This window comes from Aphis gossypii, chromosome 1, assembly GCF_020184175.1.
Source record: "Aphis gossypii isolate Hap1 chromosome 1, ASM2018417v2, whole genome shotgun sequence".
Classification (NCBI taxonomy): Eukaryota; Metazoa; Arthropoda; class Insecta; order Hemiptera; family Aphididae; genus Aphis; species Aphis gossypii.
Window position 1 is genome coordinate 6,394,750 of NC_065530.1, and position 13,630 is coordinate 6,408,379.

The window sequence follows — 13,630 nt, forward strand, 5'->3', positions numbered from 1 at the left end:
AATGAACATTCATTAAATGTTATTTTATTACACAAAATGATATGAATACCTACCGGCTACCATAACTTTATGATTATGACTGTACAGTATTGTTTGTTGAGCAGGTGATGTACAAATAATTTTACTGTCGATTAGGTACATAACAACCAACCTCGAGTATATGTTCACCAGTTTTATTTTTAAATTACATAAAAACTATAATATAATAATAAAAAAAAAACGATTAAGGTCGACATTCTCTCATACAAGTATATGAGTTTTAAAAGCATCGAATGATATGATATTATTTTGTTTGTATTTTATTGTTTCATGAGATGGAGGATAGTACTTACTTTAGGTATATGTATATTGTATATACGCCTAAATGTGTATAATATTATACACCTCTGTTCAATTTATTTTTATGGACTACTTTGGAATATAACTACAAATATATAGGTACTCATGCTATAATATTATATGCATTATTAATTTGAGTTATGATCGAAATTTGTTCATTTTATCTACATATGATAATTTTACCATTCGCTGAAAGAGAGAAAAGATATTAAATTGATTAAATATACTAAAAGAGAAAAATTAAATTATAATAAGCGAAATTATAAATCACATTTTTAGTTTTTACGTGCAAGCACCTAAACTATGCCATTATTGCATTACTATTTGTTAGTATTATGTATTTATAGATTTTTATTTTGTGATCATGTTTACTTAAATTGAAATAAGTTGTTTTATAAAAAAAAAAAAACTTTGAAAATTGTTTATTAAATATATTAAAGAGGTTTGGAGTATTTGTTCAGGTTAATTAGGTTTCGCGTTATTTTTTCAGTTATTATAATTTCATTGCGTGTTTTGTTTTTCGGGAATTCATAAATATTAATTCTTATAGCATGCTAATCTCGAATTTTATATTCATGAATCTGTTTAATGTAGATAAATCAAATTTAATACATTTATGTATATTCCAACAACGTTGACAATAAATATTCACACTTACTAAGACATTTTATAAATAATTTTGAAGATTTAAAGGATTAATTGAGACGTTTATCGTTTTTATAAATGGCTATAAATTTAATACATCCAAAACTGCGATTATTGCTCATTTTAATATAATATTTTATTAATTATTCAATGATAGGGTTAATGCACAAGCTGTCAATTATTTTTTTAGAGGTTATTATAAAATAGTTACTCTTAAAACTTTGATGAAATTTCAGTTTAATTACTTGGCAGTATAATATTATAATAATTACCAATTAGGAATTTTAGTTGAAAATAAACTTTTCAGTAGGTACATTGTATATATATTTGCTACGTATTTATAAGTTAATATCAATACTGTATCCGATCATACAATAGAATGACGATAATTGTTAAAATTCTGCAATCGATCGACATAAGCTTTTCAGCCATTTATGGTTTTAAGATGACTCAAAAATCAAACGAAATGAATTAAATCGGAGATGTATTTTCAACTTTTCATACCGGAGTACAGGACATATTATTATATAACTCATTGAGGTGTATAATGATGAATAAAGTAAAAAACAAAAATAGTATGTATCCGTTGTAGGTATATGAAGCATTATTATATGATGTGCAGTGATCGCGAAGGGTTGAACAATGTTGAATAAACGAAACGCGCTTATATCCTATAGAAATAATAATAATAAAAAAAGAAAACAATAACATTGACGAGTACCTAGTCTATATACATATATTATTTATATCACACGTATATTCGCGTATAATTGGAACCAGAAGCGTCGTGTTATTGTTTTTTTACACAATGAATCTCCGAGTTTTTCGATCGAAAAAAAAAACAAAACAAAAAAAAAATGTCGTCATCATCGTTAGGTTGTTCTGCGTATATACTTTGAGTATACTTTAAGTATAGTACCTACCCAGTTCGTGTACAGTCAATAGTCGTCTTGCGGATTTCGTACGCGGCTCAACGGCCAACACGAAACTATGTATAATATCATAATATTGTATAACGATTTTATCATTACAGCTATAATATGTACGCACATAATAATGTAATAATAAAACTATAACACAGTTTATCATAGCTCTACCGTACACTCTATACAGCACTGTCTATGGTTTCTAGTCAGCAGCATACATAATATACAATATAGATAATAATAATAATATACAGTAATAATCAAATGTACATTACAGCAGTATTTATACTCACACGTCGGAAATATCCCATCGCCGAATACTCGTGGGATGTTTTACGGTCAGTTTACCCATGTTTACTTTTTTTTTTTACTGTTATCTTCGACTATATTTTATCAGTATCGACTGACCTTCTTTTCCTCATAATATAATAACACATCGAAAGAAAATTCCCATATCACTATTGGTGCACCTACTATATATATGTTGAAGAAGATAAAATGTTATTATTCATGTATACATTGTCGTGTTACAGATATCGACGTTGGTGGCGCACCGGGAACGACCGTTCTGCACGGAGAGGACAGCAAGGGCGATAGCCAGAGTCGGCCAGGGGGTGAACTTGGCCATCGAGCGGTTTGTGACCGTCGGCGAGACTATTGCGGACGACAATCCCGAGATAAAGGCCGACATGTACCTGGAGTGCAAGGAGGCCAGGGCGGCAGGTGAGTGCACGCATGATATATATACGCACGTAAATACAGCGGCCCGAGCACATGGGTGAGATGACCGCGGGTTGCGGGTGTAAAGGGGGTGTATAAAGGCGCGTCACGTCAAGATATAGAGCAGAACCCGCTGCTGCACGTCACATCCACGCTCCGCCACCCATACGAACATCGACCACCTACCCTTTGAAGCGGACCCCGTCCGACCGGCTGACTCGCGCCACCCGGTCGCGTAGTACACCCCCGATCACCTCTTACACTTGTACACGTTCAGTTGAGCAATTTTTTATCTCGACTTGTCATATCATATAATAATATTATAAATGTGAAATGTGTGTGTGTTCCCGTTTCGCGTCGTACACTCGTACTGCGTGTATTCGCAACAGCAGTAACAAAATATTTTTCGATTTCCGAAACCATTCGTCCGACAATCGCTATATAGGTAACCTTTATTGAGGGCCATGTCATTCCTTACACACTGTATGTTATATTACCACCTATGCGGTGACAATTCTCGATAAACTCGATGGTACTTCTTCCCTCCCTGGCATCAACACTCATGTTATACTCCTGAAATTGTCTTATCGTATTTAAATGTTCAATTCATCGTTTTTATTGTTGCGTAATGGTTGTTGCTATTTTATTTTTTGTTTTACTCAGTGTGTATATAAGAATCTTTCAAATCCGATGACTCGTGGTTTATACATTTAGTCCGGAAGACGCTTGTAGATCGGTATAGAGAAAAACACGTTTGTTCAGGTGATATTCCGCGTGGTGAATATTATTGTACCTATATAGTTTTAATTGTATCTATGTGGTATTGGTCGACTTTTTAGCCAAAAATCTCCAAAACTATGCAAAAATATCAGAAAAACCGTGTTATTCTTTTCTTTTAATACGATGTTTGCAATGTTTTTATTTTCGTTCTTTGAAATATGACATTAATAAAACGAGAGGTTACTTAACCTGCGTGCTTAATGTTTAATATCATCGAGTTGTGTTCTAATTATTACGCTATACACGTCATTGGCACAATGTCATTCTAGTTTTAGAGTTTTAATTATTTAAGACTAAAAGAAATTTCTAAACAAGATAATTAAACTAAGCAAATGTAAGAATGTTATTCAAATACTTCATTAGAATAGGTAATAAACTCGTTTATGTTAGTGTTTAAGTAAGCAACATTATTTTTAATAACTACAAACAGTAAGTTATATGACCTTATTTTTAAATTCTAACGATTTTCTTTATGACGTTAGCCCAGACAACCGCAAACTACGAATACAGTATTCAAAGATTCAGTTTCAAATTAAAATGTTTTTTTTTATTTTCTAGATATTTGAAACTATTTTACTATAGAATAGAAATCAATTTCCAACTATAATCATGTATACAATCTTGCTTGCCATCTAAATTTTCCTATTATATAGAAATATAGAGATCTTAATATTTATTAGCTATTTTTCGTGTAAGAACCACCGAAACTTCAAGTATTTTATCACAGTATAGCTCTATATATATATATATATTATTTTTACTTTACGACTCTTCTAAATGTCAAACATTATCAAACTATTAGTTTTATAAGGGTTTTATGGAGCTTATAAGGTTATTGATCCATAAAAATGCACAGAAAAGTATTCTATATTGTTATTTTGTACATGATTCAAACTAAAAAAAAAAAAAAAAAATCTAAATTTCATATAAGTTTTCGAAATGACAAAGGAGGTAACAATATTTCAAAGTATACGATCAAGTAATAAAATTTTAAGTATCTAAAACCTTAAAAAACAAAATATTTTGAAATAATTGTCCATTAAAAAAAATGTATTATGTATAATTAACTGAAGTTCATTTATAATGTTCACATATATTTTTTAATTTATTAATATGAAAATAATATGAGAAAAAATAATGACTGTATGTAATTTGGAAATTAATGACGTAATATATATATATATATATATATATATGCAAATAATAATTATTTATTACACAAATCATGTTCTAATATTATCAAAATATTATTTGTATAATATATATAATACATTTTATAATTCAGTAAGATAAAAGTTTCTAGAAGTTTTAGAACGTCTCTTGTTAAATTATGTTAAATAATACATCAAATTTATAAATAAATCTTAACACAACTATCTTCCATTTTTATCTATAGCGATACGCAATTTAAGTATATTGTTATTACCTATTTATTAATGCCCGGATTGAAATGCCTAAAAAATTAACGAAAAATGCCTTTTCAATGGCATAACAGTCTTTTTAAAAAAATGGCCCATTTTTTTTATATGTATGCAACTTTACAGTTATATGTAAATGCTGTTTTAAAATTCGATATAATTTATTAATATTTATTACCTATACTATCATAAAAGTCATAACAGGGTACGTTTTACAATAGTGCAGCACCTAATGGTATTTCACTATATTATTGATTCTTTTTTCATTTAAAAACACATAAATTTAATAATTCAATATTAATATGCGATAAAATACAGTATTGCAGCGATTTGAAACAATATTCTTTTATTATCGTGGTAAAATGTTTCCCCGGGTGAAAGTATAAATTATTTACGTGTCACCGGAATAGTATATATTGTTTAGTATTGATGTACCGATGAAATAAAACAAATTACATTCATAGTTATGTAGCAATAAGGACGCGTAAAACGTGTTCGTTCGACATCGGAGAATGGAAGTGTAACTACTATTATTGTGTTTTCTGTGAACGTGTTGAGGAACACGCGGAAACAATGTTGTCGAGAGTAATGGCCCATTTATTTTGGCATTATCCGGAATATTTCAATGGCAGTAAAACGTAACTCTAAAATATTGTTTTTGCGTGTCTTCGTGATATTCAATGGGACCTTTTCAGTATTTCTTCAAATTATGCCTGTAGGTAATGCTAAAATTGTTATCTTGTGCATATTATACTTTCATAATATAGTAAGTTATCATTGTAGAACTTCTTCACATTAAACTTATACTTAATGTGTTTTTGACCGTTTAATCGTTTATTTGTATGCTATTTATTTTTAAAAATGTTTTTGTATCGTAAATTCCTACTAACTGTTAAATGATTTTGTATAGTTATATTAATATTATTTTTAAGTTATAGCGTAGCACCATAGCATGTAACTTGGTGGCCATAGGGTGTATAAGAGGCGGAAAAACGCCCCTTTAACACAGAAATTACATTTTTAAATAGTGACGTTAGAAAATATCTAATATGCTATAAGTAGTATAAGCTACTATAATTGATTGTGAAAATGATAATTATTATTAAAGATACTTAAACATTTGTTTAAAATAATAAAATTGTATACTTAAAATTGAACTTTTTATGTTTTAGTTTGATTTTAATAAATGTATTTTTTTAATTTTTGAAAGAAGGTTTCTTTTAATGGCATGATAAAACTACTAAAGTCTTCTCTCGTTTTATCATCTTAGACGTAACTGGTAAGCCCTGGAACCAAAACTCTAGAGGTTCTGATCTGATCTAAATACGCCATTAGACTTATTTCATCCTATTATAATAATTACATATATTATTCTACTAAGAATTAAAATAATACAGTTTTTGCAGTGAAATTAATTAATAGAAAATAGATTATTTTTAAATTCTTAAATAATACATTGTAGAACAACATTCATCACTGTATTAATTACATACTATTCCAATTCCTCCATACTTATAAATATATTTGAAAAACATATGTAAAGTAATACTCTCTATATATATATAATATATATTATATATTATAATATAATATGATGTTTTTAACTCAGATTCTAGCTATACTTTACAGTAAATACATTATTTAAATACTATTATATTTTCAGTATGCATGCCGATCATTTTTTCAAATTAACATTTTTCGAGTTCATTGTAAATACTACTATGCTATAGGATGTTTTAATCATAGTATATAAATATAGTAGTATAAAATGACAAATTGTTGAAGAGAGCGACTTATTTAAAATGTACTACTTTTTTATTCAAGATTTTATGCAAACTTCGATTTGCATTGGTTTAAAAAAAATTCAACTCAAATGTTTTGGAGAAGTTTTTTTTGTGCTTGACTTTCTTCTTTCTGCTTTCATTAATTTAATGTTCGTACTGACTACTAGTGGGTACCACTCTGTCATAATTCCAAAAGAAAACGTTATCGATTCTTAATGGCATGGCATTTCGAAATCAAAATTTATATATCTAGTTATTTGGGTTTAACACTAATTCACTCGAGATTACAATTTTAACATAATTTTAATAGATACAATTTTTATCATAAACGTAAACAAAAAACATAAATTGTAAAATGTATTCAAGATTTTGACTTACCTACTAATCACAAAATATTGCTCGTCATATATAAATTATAGTGAATTGTTATTATTTATGCAAAAACCATTGAATCAATTGGAAATATATTTATTTAGTTCTTTATTTTTTATTATTAAAGTGCATGTATTTATATACATTTTTATTTTTATTCCAATGTTTGGGTTTTAAAAAATACATGCTATACTAAGTTAAACATTTATTGAAAATATACATGATACTAGTTTATTCATCAGTCATTATATGTATATAATATTATGTTAGATGGTAAAACAATAATACAGATACATATATTATGAGTCTGTCAAAGTTTTTGTGATTCATTATCTTATTTATATAATTTAGTAAGTACTCGTACTTCGATTAAATCCATATTTAAATACGAATATAATTTTGTATATTTATTATTGTGCTTTGAATGTACTGCGTGTAAACGACAACGTACCTATATAATATATACACATGAAAAACTATATTATAATCAAGGCTAGGATGTTAAGGGTTAGTATTCCACCAATGCCACATGGGGTTTCTTTATTAAATGTACGTACGCTTGCAAACTTGTATTGACATATTATTATATATCTGAATGAAATATTCTGTATTCATGTACATTTGAGTATTGAGTAAAAGATTTATTTTTTAGAGTTTCTGATTTCATATAAGACATCGAATACGAAAAGTCAGGGACTATTTTATAGCCGCAATAGCGTAATAAAATATGTTCGTGAAATATTGCAGTAATTTAAAAAAAAACATTCTGGCTTCTTGCCTAAAATAAGATCAATACGTTTGTGTAACATTAGAAAAAAAAACGAAACATTAAGCTATTAAAATTTTACTGTTAATAAAATAATTTCAGAGTAATTACTATAACGACTAATTTATTTATCGTATTAGTTTAAACTGTAAAAGTATACTTTTATAGATTATGACTATCCCGCTTTGTGCAGAAAATAATAGGTTAAAATATTTTTTTTTCATTATAAACGGATATTGTATAAGTATAAAATTATTATTCCATATAATTGAAATTGGTACTTTTTTGTGGGCATTATAGTAGTTTTTGTTACCTGTGTCTAAGAACTCAATCTCCACCTTAATTTAGTCACTTTTCTACTGTCTCTTGATATCCAGAAAAATGTTTTCAACCGAAATACTTATCTTTGTAGCATATTGAAAATTATTATCACTATATGCCTAATATCTGAAATAAGAGGGTGGATGACGGTGTTTTATTTAAAGCAGATTAGGTCCTGTTGTAGTCACGAAGGAAACTATCACCATGGGTCAAAATATTCTATTTTTATTAAGAAATAAAATGTATGAATATTGGATAAGATTTTCCTAGTAATTTCGTTCTTATAGTGTATAAGTACTGAAATTAATTTTACAATGTAAACTATAATATTTTATAACAAAGGCCTTGTAAACTATTAGAGAAATAAGATGTTTCTAGAGTATAACAGCTATTAAAACTTTTTAAAAATTTAAATAAATTAATATGTAACAATGCCTATTCCTATGTTAAATTAATATAATGATAAAGTATGAATTGAATGTAAAACTATATGAATATAACTATAAGTAAATGCTTTGAAATTTTCGAGTCATTAATCATTGATATCCGGAAAAAAAAAGTAATTTGTGTTAAAAATAAAAACTAGGTATAGGTTATGACGGGAGGGCCTAAGCTTTTATTGTACTTCGCTGACATACATTTTATTATGTTTGGCTACTTCTACTTATGATGATTATTTGAAAATGTTAAGGTCATGTAGAAAATAACTTTTCACATATTGTCCAAACTAAATGTAATATAAATTATAAGTTATTTTCTTTTTGAAACTTAATTTTGTCCTAGTATACTTACTACTCAGTAACAACTAACAACTTCATTTTTATTTAACAATAAAAACTTTTATTAATACAATTTAAGTCAACATTGTTTTCTTACTATTACTGTTAAATTGAGTATATTTAATAAGCATCAAGTATTTAATATAATCAATTATATTAATTAAAATGTTCGTTTTTAATTTTAAGGTAATAAAATAATATGATGTACAGTATCATCATAATTTCATTAAAGAGTTTGAAAAATGTAGAGGTAAAAAGTAATGAATTTATGTTTAAAATAGTACTGAATAATGTTTTAATTATTTAAATACATATTTATGTGCATTTGCGAATTTTCGGGTGCAAAAAATATTTATTAATCCTCCCCAGAGTCTAAAGTTTTATCATACTTTTTAATTCAATTTTATAATCTCATTATAATTCATTTTTTTTAATCTTTGGTTTACTTAGGATATAAAAAAATATCAGTATAATTTTTATAGTAAATAATCCCGTCTAATAGTTTCCAAAGTGTGTTATTTTGATTTTTATTATGGCCACCCGCCGTATTAATAATAACGTATAATTTATGTACCTATACTTATTAAACTTAAGACTTAAGTTCAATAGATAATATTATATAAGATAATTAATCATAAATAATCTTTAATTATTAGCTTATTTAAAATTTAATTAGGAAAAAATGTTATTGATAAAAACAAACGCAATAATATGTTGGTGGTTTAAAATGACTATCACCAATACGTTTATGCATATTTTTCAAACATAGAACAGAACAAATTATAAAAATAAACAGTAAGGGGGGACTATATGTTATTCTATAATATCTATATACCTATGTAAAATATTATATACCCTCGTGGATCGGGACTGAATAGAGTAGTTACTTAATGCACTTATAATCCCAGCTCAACTATATCTCTATCTTGGTTTACGTGACGCAGTATTAATTTAAACGACACTGTACTTGTGTATAGTATTCACATTAACTGATTGAAAAAAATAACAGCATGAACTTGGATGTGTTTTTTGCAGGTGCTTCCATCGAAAAACTATGCGAAGCCGTGTTTGAAGATTCGATCAATGATCGAGCATCTGTGATAAGAGCTGCCCGATGCTTGCTGAGTTCAGTCACTAGAGTGTTATTATTAGCCGATGTAGTCGTTGTAAAGCAATTAATTTCAGTCAAAGACAAGGTATGCATATAGGTACTATTTAATCGTACAAAATTAGTAGTTGAGTATGTATATCAACAGCGCGTTATGTCTTAACGTTAGGATTCATAATACCTACTACTTTTTTCGGATCATTTAATTCACGTTGATGACAAAGTTGCTGATATTAAAATTAGTCAGTAATAAATATACTTTAAATACTGCCAATTTTTCAATTAATTAATTTAAATATTTATAATAAGGTATTGAATTCTAGTTTTAAATAAAACTAGTATTTTCATTTAATAACGTTTCACTCCTATCTAGTAGATGCTTCAAATGTTAACACAAAAGGAGTTTCCAATCTATAAATTGATAATTATGCGAAAATAAAATTATTATGTGTTTATTAAACAGTTTTAATTAACGTAATTAAACATGATATAATGTGGGAGAGGGCTTATACCTAAGTAAATGAATTATGAGAAAGAGGCTGAATATTGAAGTTATCATTAAAATAATTTATTATCATTTATTAAACTATTTATTCAAACACGATTTTCAATCTTTTTAAATGTTAACATATGAATTGTTATTGCAAATTATGATTAAATTTCATTTAATTAACTCAAATGTTTTCATAACTCATAATTAAAATAGTATTATATGTTCTACACATTATTAAACAATTCAGTATAAATTATTAATAAAGAAGAATACGACTCTTTGATTAAAAGACAACTACAATAAATAGAAACGGTTTTTGATATTTGTATGAGTTTTTATATTTACATTTGTTATCCTTAAATATTGTAAAGATGCTGTAGGACGTAGGTAGTAGGTACTATATTATATTTAAATTGAGATTTGTAGATTAAATATAAAATATTTAACGATACTGATTATTTAAAAAAAAAAAAAATGAAAATACAAAACTACGGTTGATTTAATTCTTTTTTGATATTAAATTCTTTTGTATTTAATACTAGTTTATGATTTTGTAATGTGTTTAGTTTTTATTAGTTTAATTAAATTTTGCATAAGTATCTCAGTTATAAATCGATTAAGTATATTAAGTCGATTTTATTTAACATTGTAATTATTACGACCTTTAATTTTTGAAACCATAAACTATACAAACATTTAACTGTATTATAACCAAAAGTACTATTATACGTTTGCATTTATAATAAAGGTTCACGTATTACATCCATCCCCCTTTTCAAGGACTTAATTTCAATCCATGTTAATCCGGATAATAGTCAATAGAGGAGTCATATTATGGTTTAATGTGACATTATATAATACTCGATGGGGTAATTCTATAGATAAGATATAAATATATATTTCGATTTTAAGCTATATATTTTAATTATTGATTAATAGTTAATACAATGTTTTATGATACTATGTGATAATGCACCTTGTATAATAACATCATTTTTACATTTATATGTTGCTAATAACAATTCCACAGTTATCTAGTTAAATAATTATATAATTAATGGATATTATAACCAATACACTAGATTCTATAGAACCAACTATGGATTTTAGAACTATTTTGTCTTCAAATAAATAGACTTTTCCAAAGTTATTTAAAAACAATAATTTTATATAATTTTATTTTATGTTTTCTGGTCAATTCCACTCAATCGTAAATAAATACGTGATTGCAATATTACATAATTTAAAAATTGTCTAATTTATAAACATGAATTTAATAACTTTTATAATATTTTTACAGAAATTATTGTTTGAGTTTATGTAAATAAAATCAGAAATATTTTGTGTTAAATTTAGTTGAAGTAATTTTTTTTTTAAATATGTAAACATGTATAATAATAATAATAATGAAAAAAAATGGAATAATGAAATGTACTTAAAACAAATAATGGTGATAATAATAATAAAAAATATATAACTGTATAAATTGTGATTTTGTGTGAAATATTCAAATATATCACACTTGCCATCTTTTAAATCCGATGTATAATTATATTATACTGTTTGTGTTTTTTCATTATTATTTATGTTAGTTTAATATAGTGGACAAGGGTCTTTTTTTTTGTAAAATAATGCATAGTATAAAAACTAAATATAATCTTTTTTTTTCAACTAAATATTTTTTGTTCTGAAAATGAGTATATGAATTATTTTTTATAACTCGTAATAGTACCTGTAATCTATATATTAAAATAACGTTTATCCGTGTTTAGAAACTTAATGTTCCGATTGTTCATCAACATATTATTACCATTATCAATTTAGTCATGAAATAGTGATATGTATAGTTGTTAATAAGGGAATTTTATTTAAGTAGAGGACTTATAACATATCACATGTATACTTATGTATTGTATAGAATACAATTTATAACAGAAATATTTAAAGCGGGATGTTTTTTTTTATGTTGTATAGGTGTCGCGAAGTCTAGGCAGGTTGGAAGGCGTCAACAACTTCACGGAGTTCGTCAAGGCGTTCAGTCATTTTGGCACCGAAATGGTGGAGCTGGCTCACCTGACGGGTGAGCGGCAAAACGACCTGAAAGACGAACGGCGGCGGTCTCAGATTGCCGCAGCCCGGCAAGTACTCGAACGATCCACCATGCTGCTGTTGACTTCTTCCAAGGTGAGAAAATTAAATTATACACGACAATGCTAAATTGTATATGACAACTCATTCTTAGTTGATGCGTGTATAATAAGATATTATGAGTAGTGCATAGTCACCAAAGCCAGATCTAAGAATTTTAATACCCGAATATGATAAATAAACAAGAACGTTTTCTTTGGAATAACTGACATGTAACTTAAACAATTAATTTATAATAGTATATATATTCTTGAAAAAGAGATCTCTTGGTTTCCGGTTATATTTCCATTACTCTACTAATACTATTGTCTATTACGGTTTATACAGATAACACATTTTTCACATGGTCACTTATATTTATGCTTTAATTTTTGTTATGTTCATCAGTTAATATATTTATAAATATTTAATTGTTTTACATTAAAAGTCCGTTACAATAAATATAATTTATTTTAAAGATATTCGTCGATAATCGTTAAAAGGATTGTTAAAATATTTTTAAAAAGAAAGAAAAATTCAGTATAATTACAGTTATAAAGTTGAACCTTTAGATCTCCCTATATGCGAGTGACTGTCTCCGAACGGTTTTATTCGTTGGACGTTATTTTTCCGATACCTATCTAATTTTATAATCGGTATTTTAATCTTTGAACTACGAGTTTATTTTATACAAAAATGCATACAACTCGTTTTATTATTCATTTTTATTGGTTAATGCATAATATTTATGTGTATAGAAACTATATATATTTAATCAAATGTTTTCTAAACAAAATTACAACTTTTAATACCATTATTGGGGTTATACGTTAATAGAACTAAAGAAAAATATTTTCAAGATGATCACGAACGTATATTATATATACATCGAATAACCAATATAGAGTTTCTCTTATGTACCTACGTGTACTTAATTATCTATAAGATTGATAACTGTAGAGTATTAGGTATGCATATTATGCATTGTATATTATAATAGTTTGAACTAATAACGTATTATGGATGATTTTTTGGATTATGTTTAAAATATC

At 26.7% G+C, this 13,630-nt stretch overlaps 1 protein-coding gene across 4 annotated transcripts in view; it reads left to right on the top strand.

Annotated features, from left to right (window-relative positions):
- LOC114128705 (alpha-catulin) overlaps positions 1-13,630 on the top strand; it is a 44,763-nt gene that overhangs the window by 14,290 nt on the left and 16,843 nt on the right. For 2 of the 4 annotated variants that reach the window (XM_050210939.1, XM_027993278.2), the window contains exons 2-4: positions 2,444-2,633; positions 9,886-10,046; positions 12,426-12,635. In XM_050210939.1, coding sequence (XP_050066896.1) covers positions 2,444-2,633; positions 9,886-10,046; positions 12,426-12,635 — 561 coding nt within the window. Of the gene's footprint in view, positions 1-2,160; positions 2,249-2,297; positions 2,375-2,443; positions 2,634-9,885; positions 10,047-12,425; positions 12,636-13,630 lie in introns of those variants that run through there. The other 2 variants (XM_050210940.1, XM_050210941.1) reach the window with 2 other exon arrangements.